The following is a 20,871-nucleotide window of genomic DNA, read 5'->3' on the forward strand; positions in this document are numbered from 1 at the left end:
TTTTGGACACTTGAGGGTGTGCAGGTACTCCAGCGATCCAACTATTAGTATACAAGTTTCATAATTATACGGTACATCTCTTTTACATTGAAATCAAATAAATAAAAGTGCAGAGAATGTGACAGTTCCCCTCTTTGCGCGTGTTTGATGGGATCAATTTGATGGGGTAACTCCGTCAACGGCCAAATATCAAAAGGGCAAGCACGCCTCGCCAATGAGGACTCAAACGAGTTCTAATTCCTGGCCAAGAAAATGATGACGTTATAACAACTTTTACTATTCTGGTTTCCATCAAACGTTTCTTTGCACGCCTTATGAATGCGTCCAAAACACATGACGCAAGATCTTGAGTGGTGTAATAGCGAGTGCGTGCTCGCGTGTTACCACGGGCTGCAGCTGGGTGCCAGGCATCATGGCGTTTGCGATCTGCATCTGCTGGGCCAGCATGGCCATGTTCTTCTGTTGGATGAGGTTATTCCTCCCGTTGATCTCCAGTTGGGTCTTCAGATGAGGTGGCGGGTGAAGGTATTTGCAATTCTCGCGGGAACAGCGGCCCTGTAGGAGAAAAGGGTGGGGGGGGAAAGCTATGAGAGCTGTAAAACTAAAAGTATATAATGGAGATTGATTTGACATCACTACTTGGTTTGTTTTCGCGACACACTTTTTTTTTTAAACCCTCTTTGCGACCAAACACTCTGTACTTGCTGTTATTCTCTAATCTTCTTAAGCCCTCAAGATGACAAAGTAGCCCCAAAAGCAGATAAAACCGTGTTAGCTACAGTATCTGTCTAACAGACCGCAAGCAACGTAATGCAGTGGGATCTTCTGCAGTCAAAGCCTCCAAAGGTTATGCAATTCAGGATTGGTTAAAAAAAATAAAAAAAAGGGAAAAAATTTAATTCTTCTCAAAGTTTTTAATTGAAAAAGTATTTAGATAAAGTCTTTTGTTGTAAAAAAAATAATAATAATTAAAACAACGGTGACATTTCATAACAAAATGAAAAATCATTCTAACATATTTTTTGTAAAATCTGCACTTTTTTCTTCAGAAATGTAAAAATGAAAAATTGTATACTTTAATCCTTAATTTTTTTCTCTGAAATAAACTGACTTTTCTGCCCGTTTTCTCGAAAAGAATGACTATTTCGGGGGGAAAAAAAAGATTTTCAGAGCTTATACAACTGAGAACGTGAGCAGCGAGTCTTCATCATTCTGCATTAATCTCTCTTATAAAGTGAAAAATGAATCTGCCGAAATGTGCCACACCCTGTTGTTAACGACACTTCTATATTTTAATGACTTTAAAAAAATTGTTCTGTAAAATGAGGCTTGAAAATCATGAAAAATCAAGGCCTTGTCTCTGTTCTCAAACACGTTGGGTTTGATGTTGCTCGTTAGTGTTCCTGTTGATGTCATTTCATGTCAACAGCGGTTAAGAATCTTCAAATTTGACTGGAAAATGACTTTTAAGGTTTTATGTTTGCACCAGATGCCAGTGACACCGGAAAAGATTACCATACATCTGATTTCATGATTTCCTGTAGGATTAAAGAAAACACAGTTGGCTTTTAGTGTGTTTCTTACATTTTAAAACAACTTTCTCTGGGGGCAACAATGTACAAACTAAAACTGAAATGCGCCTGCTGTTGCAAGAAATTGATTTGTTCACAAACAAAAAGTCCTCACTTTCTCCCATCTGTTTGCGTTTCAATGGCAAACATCCAAGAGGTGGCGTGAGTCGATGATTGATGTTTAACTATGATGATGTTGCGTCATCAGTCTGCGAATGAGGCGTCGGTGCCAAGCGCTTTGAGTGCCCCGTAGGTGGAAAAGCGCCATTCAAGTGAAAGCCCATTTAGCATCTACCAACAAGGCCTGCTGAATCATTATCGACCCCCTTCCAATTGAGACGAGTGTCAATATTTGCCATCATCCCTCAGCATCAGAGGCCGAGGCAGGATTTGTTCCTGATTGGCGGGAATAAACACACATCTCATCCTGCCGTCGTGCTCCTCGAGCGTTATAGAGACGGAGGGAGCAATTTGTGACTGGCTTCTCCACGCCGAGGGTCATTACATCCACCCGGCCGCCCTGAGGGGAGAGGCAGGGAGGTGGCGAATGCAATTTGCGCTCTCATAATGCCGGCTGAACTCCCCCAAAGAGATGTAAAATCTTACTGCTGCCCTTCATCCCCGTTCCCTTTCACATGCACGCCGATATGCACGGTGTCGAATACAGACGAGAAGGGCTGCGTTGTTGTGATCCAGCATGTTCACGCATTCATCCGGCTCCCCATTACTCTTGTGTCGTGGGACACGCAAAGCAGAGCACCAGCTCCCATGGGGAATTAAAGGTTGCCTGTCACGCTACTGCTTATCTCCTTCAGATTATGTCCACCGCGCCTCAGTGTGACACCTGCAAAGCGAACGTGTCGCCTCACGCTCGTCGTTTGGATTTCCTCGCTCCCAGCCTGAGTAGTCTGCCTAGCGACAGCGCAAGGAGGCGCTTTGCTGTGGAGAATGTCAAGAGTTCTCCCGGCGTCGTCATTGGCTCAGAGCGACGTGGCGTTCCCGGCCGGCCAACGCGGACCCGCAGGCGTCCGGTTCTATTCGCTTCACGTGTGCTGGCTGCAGTTATTGATCGCAGCTAATTGGTTAATGTCTTTTGATTTTCAGGGTTCATTACCCCCCGTGCGTGGCTAGATAATAGCATGTGAAATGTCGGTTTGCCAGCGAATGGCTGCCACCATTCAGTGCCTTTATTTATTTATTTTTATAAATATACAATAACACATACCAACATATGACAAAGATAATAACAATGAAACATTTCCCACCCTAAAAAAAAGAAAATCAGCAAAAATATTGTGCGATTTTGACAGATTTTCTCTCTGCTGTAAAGTAGTACAAATACCTAAAACATTCAAATGTTCTGCCTGGAATTTATATTTTTATTGTTGTAAATATCAAAACGTTTTTATTAATTATGTATATATTTCCAATTTAGCCTCCGATTAATCGGTTATCGATTATTCTGTTAAATATTGGTAAGGCCTTGCTCAAACATTAAAAATTTGTTGGATTTTGTTGGAAATCCTTACTTATTGAAATGAATGGAAAGTCCCGTAATCAGTTCTTGCCTTCCTCCAAAATGTTCAATTTTTTTTTTTTGATAGCAAGAATAACATGCAGTAATATTGTACTTAATAGAAACATACAGTAATAATCAAACAAAATAAACTAAAAAAATGACTCATTAGTTTATATAATCTACAGTTTAATACAAATAGAGAGACACACATGAACTGAATTTCCCAACTGACTCAGTATGATGAGTCATATTTGTTTGTCGAAAATGCCTGTCAATATTGTTGCATTGTCTGTCTACATGGCTGCCAGGATGGCCGAGTGGTCTAAGGCGCCGCGTTCAGGACCCAGTCTCCCCAGGAGCCCTGGGTTCGAATCTCGAATTTCCCCATTGTGGGACTAATAAAGGGCATATCATCTTATCTTATCTTATGTGTTCCTCCTTTTGTGTTCTAGTTTCTGTGACTTAAGTGGTTATAGCCATCCATTATCCGAACTGCTTTCTCCTCGCGCAATATATTATTATTTGTAGTTGTGTTGTAGTACTATTTCTATTCCATCGTATTCTATAACACCGCAACGAGCAATTCTATTGGTTAGCTTGTCTGTGGCATTTGCATTGTGTGTTAGCATTAAGCTAAACTGAATATATGAAGGCAAGGCGATGTGGTTGCTGAGAGCTGCTCAGTGCAGTTGTCCGTTAATGCGCACAACCACTGACTGATGTCTTACCTCACAATAAATAAATAAAAGCGTATGACCGAAAGAAGTTGTGCAGCAGACCAACTCTCTCTGAAGATAAATGACGCTGTCAAGACATTATCTGGGTGATGCATTTCCATTAGCGTAGAGGTGGGATCGATATTAGCATGCTTGTTAGCTCAGTGCATTTTATCCGCTACATTCTCAAAAGGTCAGTCACCCAGATGTGTCACAAGCTGTCTCACTTTTTTTTTTTTTTTTAATCTGCTCCCGTTTTTGATTGTTGTATTAAATGCTGCTTCTAAAGAGTGTCGATGTCGGTCAATGGTTTTTGTGTTTATTCTGCCCTCGGAGATTCGACTGAGCTTCCACGCTAATGTCTGAAGCGCACATTGCGTTACAGTCCTACTCATCACTGTCACCACTTCCTCCATATCACATTTGCTTTGGAAGCCTCCTAAATCCTTAATGTGTCAACATTGCAAGGCTAGTATGGGCACAAGCTGTGTTCATTGATCTATATTTAGCTACATTTAGGCAACGAGTTCAGGCATTGTCCAAAGGTAATTCGAAGAATTTCTTTAGCTCCAAAAATGTGTCTGCTCCAAATACATTGGACTCCCGCCCCCCCGTCCACATTCATAGGCTGTGAAGTATGAGTCAATAGCAACAGGCTGTAATAATATATTTGTATATGATATATTTGGTACCGTTCTTATTGACAAAACAGGCTCAAAGGGCTTTGCAGGCCCAGAGTAGAAATATGAAAAGAAAATATTATTACGTGCAGAGAATACGGTAATTAATTAATTAATTAATTGAAATCCAGTGTATTCATATTGAAAATGATTAAGATTTGTTTTGCAAAATCGTAGCCATCATGCAAAGCATGACCAAGTGTTGTGGCAACTGGCTTGACTGTCGTTCCAAAAGTGCACAGTTGCACACCAACGTCTACTTTCCCATCGCGCAATGAAGATGAAGTTTTACCAATATTAAAATTCAAAATCAGAGATGGGCACTTTAGTCACTATTTTGCTGGTCTCTCCACCATCTCCTCCCTCCATTTTATTCATAAAATAATCGTCCTGCGTTCCCGCCCGTCCTTGTCCTTTAACGGCAATTCTGTCCTTATATGTCTCCAGTACGAACACTGAAAAAAAAAGCAGCAGTTGCTTCCAACTGTTCTTGTGTCAACCAATATAGCAATTAGCCGTGAAGACAACCACCGCCGGTCACCAGACTGACTGCTGATTTGTAAACATTTTGACAGAGGACGACGAGTGCTCCTCCTCTTGTCCGCTTGAAGCAAAGTGAATACAAACACATCGAACGACCTGTGCGTCGCGATATTTCACATTCGATCTGAAGCAGTGTATCGGCGGATTACACACACAAGACAGGCTGGGCGTGTTTCTGTCAGTCGTCAGTGAAATGGGACTCCGTGGGTACTTGACCCGGTTCGGGATGATCCCCTTCCTCAGTCTGTCCTTTTTAAACTGCCAGCATAGGTGAAATGAATGGACTTTTTGACGAATATACCCGCCAATGGGAGTGAATGTTTCTCACCCTCCATCTTCCGCCCCCATCCTCCGAGATGGACGCACCCGTCCGTCATTGGGATGGAATGCCCATGGGTGTTCGAGATTACAAATTCAGATTCATGACGTCTTAGGATGCGGTACTGTCATCACCTCTCCAGCTCCGCGACATTATGCGGCCATATTTACTTGGGAACAGGAGAGCACTCTGGCAATTTGCAAATTCTAAAGTTAACAAAATATGTTTGATGCTCTACACTACAGTGAGGCCGACTCGAGCGCGGCGTACGAGTGGCGTGAGTACACAAACATAACAGTCATGCCCCAGCCCCTAATTTTGATTTACACTCCATTACTTGCATTCCCACTGCGCTCATATCACCATATCACGTTGGGCTGGTTATGACCTTGAGCTTCATACGAATCCCATAATCCTCTTTTGAATGAGACTTCGGCATCATCAAGAAGAGTGTCTAGAAAGCACCGTGGGGACTGCACAATAGGCAACTCCTCTTTTCTTACGGTTTTGTCACTGCTTACTTTTTGTGCTTGTGGAATCCCCTCTTGAAGGAATTCCACTCAGACTTGCGGGAGAGTCGAGAAGAAAGGAGTCGGACCGACAGAGACGGAGAGCGAGACAGATGCGGAGAGCTCCTCTCTTATTAATATTAATCAAAGGCGTCTGTCTGCATGTTTCAATACATCCTCCAAGGGATGTCTTGCGCAACGCAGGCCCTTCTGCGCCCTCGCTTCCGTGATCACGTATTGATTCCGATTAATCTTATCATCAACAATGACTCATTTGAACTAAAGCTCCCGTAATCCGATAAGCCATATCGTGCATTTTCGTGTATGTTTTGGGTTTGTGAGCAGTGTGACAAAAGCTCAACCAGAACAACAGACAGCACAAAAAAAAAAGAAAAACGCTTATTAATTCCTTACCAAGGACGCCTCCCCTTCCTTCCAACTCCCGACGTCAAGCATCAATCCGGGAGGCGCCGCCTGCTTGGGCGAGGGGAGCCGCGATGAGAAAAAGGCGAGAGCAATTTTTCCATCGCCTCAGAGACACCCGGCAAAAACATCCGCGCAACTTGCCCACCCCTAAACTTATCTTCACGTTGCAATCAGTCAAGTCAACTGGCCCCTGAAGAGTTGGCGAGTGAACCCCGTGGCCTAAAAATACCCATCCGTCCATTATCTATAGAACTTGTCCTCATTAGGTTCTCGGGTGAGCTGGGGCCTAACCCAGCTGAATTTGGGCGAGAGGCGGGGTTCATCCTGGACTGGTCGTCATATTTAGAAAAACAACAAATTGTTCGCCTAGAAATCTCATTCTGTCAAATGGGGGGCATCCATTTGTACATGATTTAATAGCCAAGGTTATTGAGGGAACTAAAACTAAAAAAAAATACAAAAAAATAGTTCACAAAATGAAATAAAATGGCTTTTTATAATAAATGAAATAAAATGGCTGTATAGCAAAAATGTCCTTCGTTTTCATCTTTTTGTCAATTAATATCATACATTAGCTTTTGGTGGTTCATTTATTTTGGTGTTAGAGGAGGAAGGTCAAACATCCAATTGAGAATTTACTTAATTTTATACCTCAACAATTAGTGATTTTTTTTTATCATGCACTCTACAAATTACTTTGATTTAAAAAACCCAAACTAATACTAAAAAAATAATAACTAAACCAAAATGAGAAATTTTGAAAAAAAAATGATTATTAACTGATTAAAATGAATAGAATTTCAAAAACAAAAGTCAAAGCGAAATAAAAAAAACTGACTTTTCATTAAAGTCAATTTCAGTTCATTCAAAACCAAAGTTTTGCTGCCTGGGCTTCAAATGTCAAATGCTTTGCGACCTCAACTATCACCAAAATTCAGTGCCTTACTTGGCCGCATGATGTGTTAGCATGCTGGAACTGTGCTTTTAGTGGTGGTGGGGGGGGGGGGGCATAATCGTTAGCACAGGAAGCTAATGATGGCGCAAAATCATTAGCTGTGATACTACTCGCGGAACGGTTTAATTTACTGTTACATGTAGGCAGTGCAGCCTCTTTTTCAGATCATTTATAGCCATTTTATACAAAAAGTATTTTACAATCGTGTGTTTTGTTCATAAACTTGATTGCATATATTTTCGTTTAAGCCAAAGCTGTCGGTTAGCCTTTACACCGGAGCTATTCATCCATCTTTCAGCCTTCGTCTTACTTTAACGCACACTCTAATGTGTTCTCCATTCAGCATCTATAAAGCTTAGCTTTAGTGAATTGTATCTCTCACTCAGCGAGCCAAGGAGGGATCACAAAGAGCATTATCGCCGACTGAATGCAAGAGTGGTGGCCCGTGCGTGTACTTGAAATGGGGAGGGGGGTGCTGGCAAGTGGAGCGCCGCAATCAACTGTTTGAGAACTGAGCCATGTCGTTTGTTTCATCAAAAGAGATCGAGGCGGCCCTTGAGAAATTCACCAAAAGTCAACAACAAACTGACTTCTGATCGAATTGACTTGATTGGAAAGACGAACAATGCTGGAATATGGGAATATGTTCACGTGGCAGCAGTCTGGTAAAAAAAAATAAATAAATAAATAAATTATCCTGGTGCACTTCAGGAGCCGTTTGGAGAAATCGTCAAAGGTTGCGTTCACACTCGTCACGTTGGCTGAGTTTATTTTAGGGTGACTGACACTCGCGTGCAGCAAACCAACTTAACGGCATTTGCGATCACACATTGGGTTCGGTTTAAACAAGTTTAGTCAAGTGTGAACGCTATCATTCCAAACTAATGAAGCACACCTGAGACCATTTGAAGAGGTGGCCTCACACTTGCAAAAATGATTTAATTTGGCGCTGATAAGTGGATGTCTTAAGGCCTCTCCACACCAATCCGACGTCGGCCATCATGAAAAGGTGTGAATTGTCCACGTTATGCTTCATTAAATTAGAGTTGAATGTAAAGATACTACAGTTACTCAAACAGTCGATATTCCTCGCGTGGACGCATGCATGACATCTATCGGATATATGTGACCTGGCCGTTCACCCTACGGTCGCGTTCCAAAAAAATCAGATACTTATCAGATCTCGGACCACATCTGACAGCGACCCAGGTCGGATTTTAAAAAAAAAATCTTAATTTAACTGTTCAGAAAAAGTCAGATACAATTCGCAGAGCAAAAAAAAAAAAAAAAAATCTGATCTATGTAACATTTGCCTGCAGTGTGAACGTAGCCTAATGTGAACGATGATGCGTTCCAAACAAAGAAGCGTTGGGCTGTGTTCACATTTTTCACGTTTCGTTTTCGTTGGTCAAGTGCTAACACAATCATCTGCGTCCTGGTCGGCACGGAACGAGCAAGCGAACGGAGTCCGTTTGAAGACGTGGTCTCACGTCCACTCGTGAGTTTAAGCATGGATCTGCTGACGTCAGAACACTGTAAAGACGTAAAACCGTCGTTGAAAGTGACGCAAAAGGCAGAACCAAAGCAAACATTTGACTTGATGGAGCCACCATTGTCTCCCTCTGTCTTTTAAACTACATTTTAGAAATTTTTTTTCCCACAACACTCAATACAAAGTCCAATCAGGTTTTGAGTTGCTTTTGACGAGGCTTTCATTTGCGTGGCCTTTAATCGGATGATAAAAATGCCAGTGTGAAACGTTAAGTGCACCGGGCCAAATATGCTCACCATTTATCTTTTTATTTTACTTTGACCCCGACCATTGAGTGTTGTACAAATGGCCTCCAAACAGAGAGAGTTCCCCAGATCAAGGTGGGCTTCTTTTAAGCAGACAATCCGTGTTTTTATTCAAGGAATAAAAACCCCCAAAAATGCAGAAGGTTAACAGGGAAAGATTCAGCCTGTCTAAAAAAAAAAAAAAATTCAAGGAGCAACACATTTTTGACTTCACAGTGACGACCAAATACATCTGACACTAAAAAACGCATTTAAGAATGCTCAAAGAAGTCGAGGACGAAAATGACTGTTGAGATGCGGTCGAATGTAAATGAAAGGTTCAGTGTTCCATTGTGTTCTGCACGTGATGATGAGTCCTGGGGGAAGCGGATCACGCTTTGAAATTCCATGGAAACGATGAAAAAAAAAAACGGTGACACCCAGTTGTGATATGGACAAGCATGCTAAGAGTAACCACACACACACACACACACACACACACACCCCCACAGACAACGACACACTATAGCCTACTAACGCGGCTTGTATCATTTCCTCGAGGTTAAAGCAGATAAGAGAGGATTAGCATTCATTAGCGCAGAATGTGTTGCTATCCGACGTGAACACGCGCACGTACATTACTGTACTACAATGCTCGGCGCGCACAAGTACATGGACAAAAAAAAAAAAAAAAAAGCGAAACCCTCACATTGAAAAACAGTGAGGAACAGCTGATAATAAACATCTTAGCAATGAAATGTGCCGACTATGCAATAAATTGACATCAAATGGCCACAATATTAGATACACAATCTGGTGAAATCCAGTACAGAGGGATTTTAGTTTCAGATGGTCTGACGTGAGCGGCGTATTGGACGAGTAGTGTACAAATAGGCACACTTATTGACTTTACTTGCTGTAGAATTAAATTTATGACCTACAAGTGTTTTCCTGACAAATATTTGCTCTAAGTATGACTTTACTACTGTGTTAGGTGAGTGAAAACCTATTTCTTCTTGATTTTTTTATTGAAAGGTCATAAAGTGACATATTTTATTTATTTTCTTTTGCATTGCAGTGTGGTTATTTGGCATAGGATATTCAAACTGAATTTGTTTGTGTCGTTATTTTGTGCTACGCCACTGACGTGCTATAAAAAGATCTTGTTGACCTGGTTTGTTGAGTAATAGCCACCTAAAAAAAAGGATCACGTTGGTATACGTTTATTCAAATTACAAAAAAAAAAAATGAATTGAGATCATTTTTATACTCTCTCCTTTTTTTTCTTATTCATTTGGGGAAGTATTGGATCAGGACTCATACCTGTGGATATTCAAGACCAAGACAAAAGTGTGATCAGGACGTCTCTGGTTCAAATGTTGCTTAATAAACAATCTAGGATGGGTCCGGTTTTACACTGGAATGGCTCAGCTCCATTTGCATTACTTTCTATATTGCGGATTATGTGTGAAGTGCCACAGTTTAGTTTGATAGTTGTAGTTTTTCAACTGATATGGTACTAAAGTGCATCACATAATTTCCCCCGGAAATCGGCCGATCGATCGGAGCGCCACTAGTCTATTGACATTTTTATCCACGCACACGCGCGACCTGCACCTTCTGGCTGCAAGCTCATCCTCATCAATGCGCATTGATCCAAGATGGCTTGTACCACTTGAACAAAGGGCCGGTGGAGGGGGGTCGGTCGGGGAAGCGGCGGGGGCCGTCTAAGCAGGGTGATCACCTTCCAATAATGCAATTGTCTGTGATGTTGTCAGAATGTCCCAAAAAAAAAGTAAACAGTCCAAAAAAAATGTGGCAGCAGTGATGAGGGTCGTCACGGCAACACAACACAACCCAGGTGCGTTATCTGTCACGATGGCTGCACGTAATCCCCTTAAAGTCTGCTGACGAATCACAGCGTCCAACCAAGACGCGCGGGATATTACACACATTCTTCAATTTCACACGCGCGCTCAACAGGCGGCACGCTGCGCGTTAGTACTTGCCCGCCAGCCATCTCCTTCCTTTTTTCCTCCCCACCTCTCCCATCTGTCCATCAGTGTCCGTGTTACACCATTAAATGTGTGTGTAGCCGTCCATCACTCCTTCACTTCCACTCTTTCCGCTCTGTCTATAATCTGCGCATTGACACCAGCCGCCCTCTGTCAGACTCCATGTCGTCATGATTCAATCACACGGGCAATCAGCAAATTGGCTTCTCCCGGGGCAACTACTGTACTTGCTCAACGAGAGGCCTCCGCTCAGTAGACGACACGTCTCAATTAGTTGCCGGGTGCAGCGTCGACTTGAAGACGTAAACGCCTCCCCTTAAACAAAACACTTCTTTTGTTGCCCAAAAAATGACACATCTCGTTGAACATGGTCACGTTTTCCACCAAGGAGCACAGTTTTAACAAAAATTAAAATAAAAATAATAATATGGCTTTTGTTAGGTGGCCAGGAATTCCGGAGGACCAGCTGTTTGTATGCATGGATCGTATACACACTATTCCTTTTCTGGGCTGCTCGTCCTCATTAGTCATAGAAACCAAAAAAAAACATTCACACACACATTTCAAACTCCGATTTAGTCTTCAATTAACGTAAGAAGCATTGGAACCCAAAACTTCTCAATTCTGAGGCCCCTTTGGACCGGGCCGCGGTCGGCTGCACAAATGAAAAATATTTTATTTTGAAAAGTGACCGGCTTCTCTCCATTAGGTCAGACTCTTGACGCATGTCAAGATGCTAATTGTCTTGGTTGCATTTGGCGGAAAAAAGATGAGGGTGCGCTGTGGTAACCACAACATTATCGTTCTGCCATTTTCCAACATAACAGAATCGCGATATTCATAACATAACATCGGCATGATCGAGCCGGCGCAAATCTCAACAGACATCACATTCAAGCTCAAACGGGAACATGGCTCATCTTACTTGCTCAGAATCGATCGCAACCCGATATTTGCGTTTGTCATTTCGCACGTCAGCCACGCCAGCGTTCAGGAAGGCACAAGCATCATATGCGGCGGAGACAAACGTACGCAGGAAACAATCCGTTTTGCCTCCTACTGTACTGGATTATTGATGAGTCAAGAATGAAATGACGTAAATACATAAATACAGATCAATCAAATAAAAGAGAATGACAGTAATAATTTGTGAAAGACAACACAATTTCATTTTATAGGCTTAATACACTGTACAGAGAAAGAAGCAAGACAACAAAAGGCAAAAAAAAAAACAAGTCCATCTCGATCTCAAAGGATCAATACTGGACTGAGACAAAGTGCTGATAAACACACTAATAATCTCTTTTTCCCCCCGTCTTCCTGCTCACTTCCATCGAGGGTACGCGAGTTCTTTTCATAAGGCTGATAAATCTCCCACTCCTGTGTTGTTTGTGGCTGACGGCTCCACAGATGAGATTTAATGAACCTCTCATCCAACTCTGATTATTTTCTAATTAAAAGAGCATGAGTGATGGCGACACGAGCGTGCTGGTTAATAACAGCGTGTTAAAAACAACAAGTGACGGGCGCGCAAACGCAAGTCTAATTCGTTTGAGCAATCGACGGAGGTTGTTTGTCGGCGGGGAGAGATTGAGCAAATATAAATAAACAAAAACGTCTTGTGTACATTTGATTAGCGGCAGCAACTGCGCCACAGTCACATGACTCGGTCATCCTGCCGGTGAATAGGATTTCTTTAGAGACTTTGTTTTCATCGTTTTAAAGTGTTCATGTTGACTGCGGTCCTGGACTAATTTTAATGATGGGGCGCAGCTATTTTCGATTAGCCAAAGGTGGCGCCAAAGTCCTGGCTACTAGGAAATTAGTAACTGATGCCATTCTTATTCTTGGTTGTTGGACTGTTCCATAGTGACTGAAAAGTCCAAATTCATACGAAAAGGTCTTGCAGCATGTTTTTTGTTTTTGTTTTTATTTTTAATTAATTCAAATCTCAGAGTTCTCCATAGAACGTAATTCATATTTTTCCTGTGCCATTTAAATCAGATACAGGCTGCTGTAGTCATGACAACCAATAAAAAAAATATATATATATATATTGGGGTTTTTTTTTGGGGGGGGGGGGGGGGGGGGGGACAACCCAATTAAATGCTTGGCGGGAACTAGGGCTGGGCGATAAACCGAAAATTTACCGTTACCGAAAAGTATTACAATGACCGACATCATTTTGCCCATGGCGGTAAATTCGGTGTCTAAAAAAAAAAAAAAAAAAAGAAAGTCTTTTCTGTCTGCAGCGATGTTCATGCCCCTTTAAGACGGCTACAGCGCATGTCGTCACGTGACTCCACCCTTCTGAACAAGAATGTAAACAAGACGCGTTCGTAGCTGGCGATTCTAATTCAGAAGCGGCTGACACGGCTGAAGACGAAGTAACGTTCGTTGAAATTGTTCCTGTCGCGCTTGTCCCGAAAAGAAATTGGACATCTGTCGTTTGGAAATGTTTTGGGTTCCATAAAGACGACGTTTAAGCAAAAGAACATGAACTACAAAGTGCATCGATAGCACCTGAAACAGCGCGTCCAACCTTTTCTTTTTCACAACCCACAACACAACCATGCTGTTGATTTGGAGCTTGTGCTAAAAGTTCAAAGTGAGAAGCAAGGTTGGTAACAACAGCCCATAACGGAGGCGACACCGTACGAAAGAACGTCTCAGAGGTGGACGCGATAGCCTAGCACATAGCTAAAGATTTAGCTCCTCTAGTTACAGTGTCGCGCACAGGATTTAAACACCTCATGAACGTAGCCGACAAGAGGTACCAAAATATTTGCCGCAAACAGCACTTCCTTATATGGACAACGTCGGGACGGGAGCGGAGACATGTCAAGTATTTTGCATCCACATCCGACTTGTGGTCGAGTTGCAACATGGATCCCTTTTTGAGCCTGACTGTGCAGTACATAGACGACAAGTGGCGACTGCGCACCGGAGTACTCGAGACGGCACATTTTCCTGATGAAGCACACGCGTTTATTTGGCACTGGCATTCCATTGACATTTTTTTCATTCTATTTAGCATTTTGTTTACAGATGACTAGCTCCTTTCCACATGGCATTATTTATATTGTTTACAAGATACCTTTACACAAATCTAGGCCTTTGCAAATGGCATGACAGCATCTTGCAGAAAAAGATTTTGTGAGAGGGACCCTTTTTCTCCTGTTCTTTGTGACATGGTTCAACTCATGCAAAGCAAGCTATTTGGAACGTTTATACAAATGGTTTTTGCACTTTTATTTTTCACTGAAAGTAATGTGTGCCAGTTGTTCAATTAAAAAAAAAAACAGTTAATATGCATTTCCTGCATTTATCGTTATCGAGGTAAAATTGCCCAATTTACCGCGATATTGATTTTAGGTCATATCGCCCAGCCCTAGCGGGAACGGAATGTAGAGTGCCAGGGATGACTTGTCATTTCCCTCTTGAGGTCATGCTCGTTATTTGGCGGCAGTACACACCGACTCTGAGATCAGTGCTCACTTCTATCGACAAAGGTCTTAGGACACAGCTCTTTTTTTTTCAATCAATGAATCCATTAGCGCTTGGACTCGACTTCTTAATCTTAATTGCGAGACATTTTGGCCAATTATATGCTTCCAAAACACTTTGGGGAAGGGCCCTGTGATTGAGTCTGCCTTTTTGTTCCCGTTCTGTTGTGGTCCAGCTCATTTGTAGAAATGTTTTTTTTTTTTTTTAATTAGTTGTGTTCTTAAACGCTGGAGATCGAGAATATTGTATCACTTTGCTGTTTGCCAGCCCACATTGTACTTGGCGACATTCCAGTTCTCGTGTCTAATTTGTCCACGTAAGTAGTTCCAGGTTCTCGTTATTCTCAGTTGTTATCCTTGTGTAGGTTTGTTCTTTTTTTTTTATATTATTGGTGATCCTGAGCGGCTGAGTTTTTTTATCCTGAGCGATTATTCAGCAGTTTGGGGCATGTTCATTTTTTGTTTTCATCAATCTGAAAATGCAAAACCAGTTCAAACGTATACAATGGCAAATTCTTGCGTGCGGTCAAAAGAGAGCTCGTGAAAAAAAAAAAAAATTCAGATTTAGCATGAAGTGAAGTGAAAATGTAAAAACTGGAAGCATCAACTATATTTTCTTGCATTTTCACTCTGCGTAAGTAATGCGTGTGTCAACCTGCTATAGTTTGTGTGTTGATGTGTTGCGGGACGGAAAGCAAACGATAAGTGCACCGCGGCCGGATTCCGCAGGATCAAATAAAGAGCAGAGGGTCAGTGACATTTAAATGGAAGACGAGACGATGCGGATGCGAGCAGAGAGACGCGCAAAGTTGCTGCGGCACCAAAAAAAAAAAATAAAAAACGAGTTAGCAGACGGATGGACGTCCTCAGGCGTGTTCATGTTCCGTTGCTCCCTCTCCATCTGCTTTGCCGCCTCTGCTCCATTACGCCTTATTTGTCTGCAGTCTCATTTAAAGATTTGTTTCAATCGGCGACACTCCCGCAGAATTACAATGATTGGGACGGTGAGGTTAAAGATGTCAAGAAGGATTTTTAGACAAGAATGAGACCGACTGATTGGATATTCTGCCCACTACTACGGCGGCGGGACATCACGACTCAGCTCTCAGATATGCTGACGTCACCGCTCCAACGCCTCGATACAACACTTGAGTGATACATTTGAGTAGCAGTCACAACAAACATGTTGTCCGGACTGGAAAAAGGTGACCCGGGACAATCCCAAAGTTCTTTCGGAACACCCTTGTGCGCATTTTGGCTCTGATGTTGTTGTGCCGTGTCTCCATGCTGATGTGGCGTCTTTTAAGATGGATAAGTGTGCCTGCTGAGGCAGCGTATCCGCAGATGGACGTAAAAACGGTGGCCAAGCCTCGCCGAGGACAAGAAGACGTTTAGAGGAGAACTTTCAAGGGAGGTTGGGAGGGGCGCTCGGCCATGAATCGAGCGAGACAACGTTGATAGCGGCTGTCTGCTCGCTGCTTTTTTTCAAGGCCACGGGCTAATAAAAGCCTGCTTTCGTAATGTCTTGTGTGGGCTAGGAACTGAAGGATCAAATAGAATGGATCCTGTTCAGCTAGGCCAGTGAATGTATAACCTAAAAATGGATTTGGATGGTGCTAGATGATGTTTTGACAATCACTCATACACAGTGGCGGGACGTGTATTTCACACGTACGCCTTCAGTGACGTTGTACTTTGTTTAACTTGAATAACTTCTCCTCATAATAACATCTTTTATGACACCACGGCAGGACGAATAATATACAGAAAGACACTTACACAGTACTGCATGAGTGTTGGACGACCTAGCGTCTCTTGAAAGGTCCGTCTTGAAAATGACCTTGCAAGTGCATCTGCAATTAAATCCATACTTTTCCCTCCTTCTGCCGTTGTAGTTTAAAAAACAAGAATATATTTGAAATTTTCAAACGGTCGCCAGTTACAACTTACGGGTGTGTTGATTTCGCATAGCGCTGCCCCCTCACAAGTGAGTATCCAATCACAAGACACGTTCATCACCGTCAGCGTAAGGCTAGCGAGAAGGCTCACGGTCGCCAACTCATGATCTGATTGGCTATCGCAACTGTCTATCAACTGTGAAACTACATCGTCTTTGACAGAACAAATGCCCGCACAATTTTATCTGAAGGCCTCGGACGAATAGTGCGTGCTCTTGGTATTGTGAAATCTGCCTAGCAACACGAGCTCGCTGAATTCTTATTGGATGAAAACTCTCACTAAAAATACAATACTATATAATATGACATCAATGTGAAGAATATGATCTTTTTTTTTTTTATCTTGATTATATTAGGCCAGCAGAGAAGGCCTTGACGGTCCACCACTGCTCACACATAGATCATTTAAACTAACTCAAAGCATTTTGAGTTAGATAAGAGTTGCGTTAGCTGAGCTGGCATTCACGCCAAATTAACCCGCTACATAACACAGCAGACACGTGGCATTAATTTAGTTATAATTGCTGCGTCACAAAACACTTACTGCAAAACTTACTTGACGAGATCTGCAAAAAAAAAAAAAAAACTGTGACGTGTTAAATGTATTTTCAACGACATCTACATCATTTACTTTGCAAACTCAATGGACCCCAAAAGGAACTGCGGTCATCTGCAAAAAGGGCCCGACGACAAATTAAAGTGCAACTGAATAAAGGGACAACAATGTAACACCAAATAAAATTATCAAAGCAAATGTTTAATAGCGCGCATATGCAAAGCCATTGACTGTGGGCGAACGACTTGAGCTACAGAGTCCATCTCGATCTCATTAAAATTTAATAGGGTTCTTCTCTCTTTGGCATGGACAAATACGCCTTGAAAGGTTGTTAGCTGGTTAAAGGAGAAAAGTGTGCACCCATTTGACCTAAGCCACCAGGGCCACCCTTTAAAAACCAACCGTGTTCTCCCGCTGACACGGGAGTACCCCTTGGGGCCAAATGACTCATTGCCTATTCTTCGTCACTCCTTGATGTTTGGCTAAAGTACAAAAAAAAAAATATATATATATATATATAATAAAAATAATCGTGATATGGGGTGGGGGGGCTTGGCCAATTCAACATGTAGAATCAGGTCCGGCTGTCGGAACAAAGGATCAACTGTGATTGGCTGTTAGCTAGCGAATCAGTGCACTGGACAAAAACAGGACGTGATGAAAGATGAAATGTTTGCTCCTTTTCACTTCCACGTAACTTTCAAGACTTGGTTACATTAAGTAAGGCATTTTATTCTGGTTGCTATCCCCTTCCTGTTTTGTAAGTTGCATCTTCTCCCTGTGCTTCCGTGGGGTTTTTCCTTCCAGGTACTCCGGATTCCTCCCACATTCCACAAATTGTACTTTAAATTTCGAAATTGGTGTGAATGACTGACGTGGACTCCGCCTCTCACACCCCCCTCCACTGGGATAGGCTCTCGCTCACCATTTGTTATCAGTGTGGACAGATCTCCTTTCTAAATAAAAGGACATTGGGTCTAAAACTGCACATCTTCCTCGCAGCCCCCTCCATGCCGGGATGTGTGTTATGAGTCCATGTGCCGATAAAGCAGATATATCAAACTGTCAGGGAGGCATGCAGTGGAATGCCCTGGCACTGAGAGCAGGGTCCGTTTTCATCACCTAAACAGGCTCCGGCAGCCTCCATTTGTCCAGTCCTGTCTTACCTGTACCTACCGAACCCTGCACAGGCATCCCAGCAACCAGTCAGGCCCCATTTATAATAATAATGATCGTAATACAGAGGCCAGCTGAAGCAGAAAGAGGCTCAGCTTTAAGCCAAGGTAAGCTACGGTCGGTTTGACGGACTTGCAGCTCGGCTCTCCGGTTACGTGGCTTGCCAATCAGATAGGAGCCAAATTACACGGTGCTCACTGCTAAATAGAACAGTGGAATTCCGATGCGCTGTGCCCACTTGAGCCTCACAGCGCTGAGGCACTTGTGTGCGTGGCGGGATAAAGCGATGATGTCACCAGAGGGGTGCACCACTTCCTCACTTAACCTCTAACCTTGTTTCAAATGAAGAGCTTAAAATGTTAATACAAAGAAAAAAAAATGTGAATTTTAACCATCCGTCCATCCATTATCTGTTCTGCTTCTCCTCACAATGGGGGGGAGGGGATCTCTTGGGGGGGGGGGGGTTGTGCTGGAGCCTATTCCAGCTGTCTTCAGACAGTAAGCAAGGTACACCCTGAACACATTTTAACCCAAAAATCGGTAAAAGTGTTTAAAAAAAAAAGTTCTCTGGTAGGATAGAAAATGTAACCAACATCGTCACTGCGCAATTACGTCAAGACGGAGCAAATGTAGACCAGACGTAGACTTTTTTATTCCAATGTATCGTATTTTCCAGACTATAAACCGCTACTTTTTTTCTAGATTTTGAACCATGCGGCTAATACAACGGTGCATCTTTTCTGTGGATTTTTCTTTCACCACTAGAGGCGCTCTATACTTCAGAAAATACGCGAAATAAAACTATAGATTTTTTTATTTATTTTTTTTTCTCTTCGGTGTGTTCCGTTTTAATTAGCAAAAGTTGCTGCCGTGTTAAATGGCACTGTTTTAACAATCTGTTTATGTACCTTTAGGTGCATTCACGATACAAAATCATTCTAGACATGCAGTCAACAACTAATTTTTTTTCAACATAAAAAACTGCGGCTTATAGCCTCGTGTGATTTGCATATCGTTTTTCATTTATTTTATTTGATTTTATTTGATTTTATCCGTTTTTTTCCCTAAAAGAGTTGCTTCGGCTTGTATAGATGTGCGCCTTATAGTCTTGAAAATACGGTAGGTGTTTATGTGGAGCGTTTTTTCAATTTAGTTTTCCGTTTTCTCATTCAGTTTCATCCAAATTCAAGGCTGTATGTGAAAGCAGCATATCATATGACATGCAAACAAGGATTCTCGCTCACAATTTAGAGTTGTTAGTTAACGCCCTACCCTCAGAGCGTACAACCCACAAACAGTCATATAATATGACATTGCGAATATTCGCGAACACTTAGCAGTCTAATTCGCTTTCGGAAATGTAATACGACCCTCGGAGGACTTCATTCAAACTGCAATGACTCCCAATAGGGAAAAAAAAAAGGTCTTGACACGAAGGCTCATTTACACAACCTGTCCACCTCATTCATCGAGCATTCATGTCGATGCCTTCTGCTGCATTTTCCTTCCCCTCGTCTTCGGCTGAGTGAGAAAGTGGAGCTGCACAGTGGGAGTGTGTTGTCCCAGTGCCAGGGCAAAAAATAGAGTCAATTGCGGAGCTTTCCGAGAACACCCCACTATGCTGTGTGACCTCAACATGAAGCACACACTCTTACATATAGTACGGAACATAAACGACACAGTGTGCGTTGCCCTCCTCCTCATCCTCCTCCCTTCTTCTCAGTCTTCCAGCTGCTGTGACAGAAAGCAAAGTCCCGTCCAGAGACCCCGTTGTTTAACTTGTCTGCCATTGACGGAATCTCTCAATCGCATACACAGATGTTGATGTGACGACCGCCTTCATATCCATTTACATAGGAACACACAAACACACTACCCTTGTTTACACTTGCTGACCACAACGTCAGGTCGCAGAATTACTCTTGAAAAAAAATCAGCTTTGATTCTATGCAAGAATCTGTTCACAACGTTGGTAAGACGCCACGATGACGCCGAGAGACTGCTTTGGTCAGCAGCAAAATTTGTTCAGTGCGTAGCAGTTAAGAATAGAGGCGAGGTGGGTTTGAGAGGACATACGTTGCAAAGTGCTTATTTGTTTCAAATTGATGAAGCAGAGCGAGGCCATCGCTCCTCGGTTACGCGTCTCTCGCAGAAAGTAACGGAATAGAAAAACAGGAGCGGAACTTTCTGACCAAGCATGCTCACATCGTCCACGATCGACTCAGAGAAGCTTTCGATTTCATCGGCGACAGTCTTCAGTCGCCTGCAGCATGAGAAGAAACGGCAGCCAAAGGGACCGACGGCAGCCATAGATAATAACGCGTAATCCAATCCTCGTACGGAAACTCCACATCTGTATCACTAAGCGCCACCTTGGAAAACTACTCAAAGTGTTCCTGGGTCGACAGTTTTCCTGAACATTTGGACTTGGCGCAGACGTGAATGGAACCCCGCAAGTGAGAAGGAACAAACTGCCATGTGCGTTCTGACTGCTTTTAAGCTGTGTAGTGGATTCATTCGTTCTATCTTGACTGACTTGTGAGAGGTGCATCCAAATTGCTAGAAAATACAAATCCAAAGAAAGCGGGAAGAAAATAACAGAAGCTAGGCTAACTGTTAGCTTATGTGGTCATGAGATACGGCGTG

General features: G+C 42.6%; 1 protein-coding gene across 4 annotated transcripts in view; it reads right to left on the reverse strand.

Moving 5' to 3' along the window:
* LOC148333219 (muscleblind-like protein 1) overlaps positions 1-20,871 on the reverse strand; it is a 65,740-nt gene that overhangs the window by 17,995 nt on the left and 26,874 nt on the right. For all 4 annotated transcript variants that reach the window (XM_088300378.1, XM_088300382.1, XM_088300381.1 and 1 more), the window contains one exon: positions 385-555. In XM_088300378.1, the coding sequence (XP_088156504.1) occupies positions 385-555 (171 nt within the window). The remainder of the gene's footprint in view (positions 1-384; positions 556-20,871) is intronic.

This window comes from Idiotropiscis lumnitzeri, chromosome 7, assembly GCF_059441095.1.
Source record: "Idiotropiscis lumnitzeri isolate Australia: NSW breed Sydney's pygmy pipehorse chromosome 7, RoL_Ilum_1.0, whole genome shotgun sequence".
In the NCBI taxonomy this organism is placed as follows: Eukaryota; Metazoa; Chordata; class Actinopteri; order Syngnathiformes; family Syngnathidae; genus Idiotropiscis; species Idiotropiscis lumnitzeri.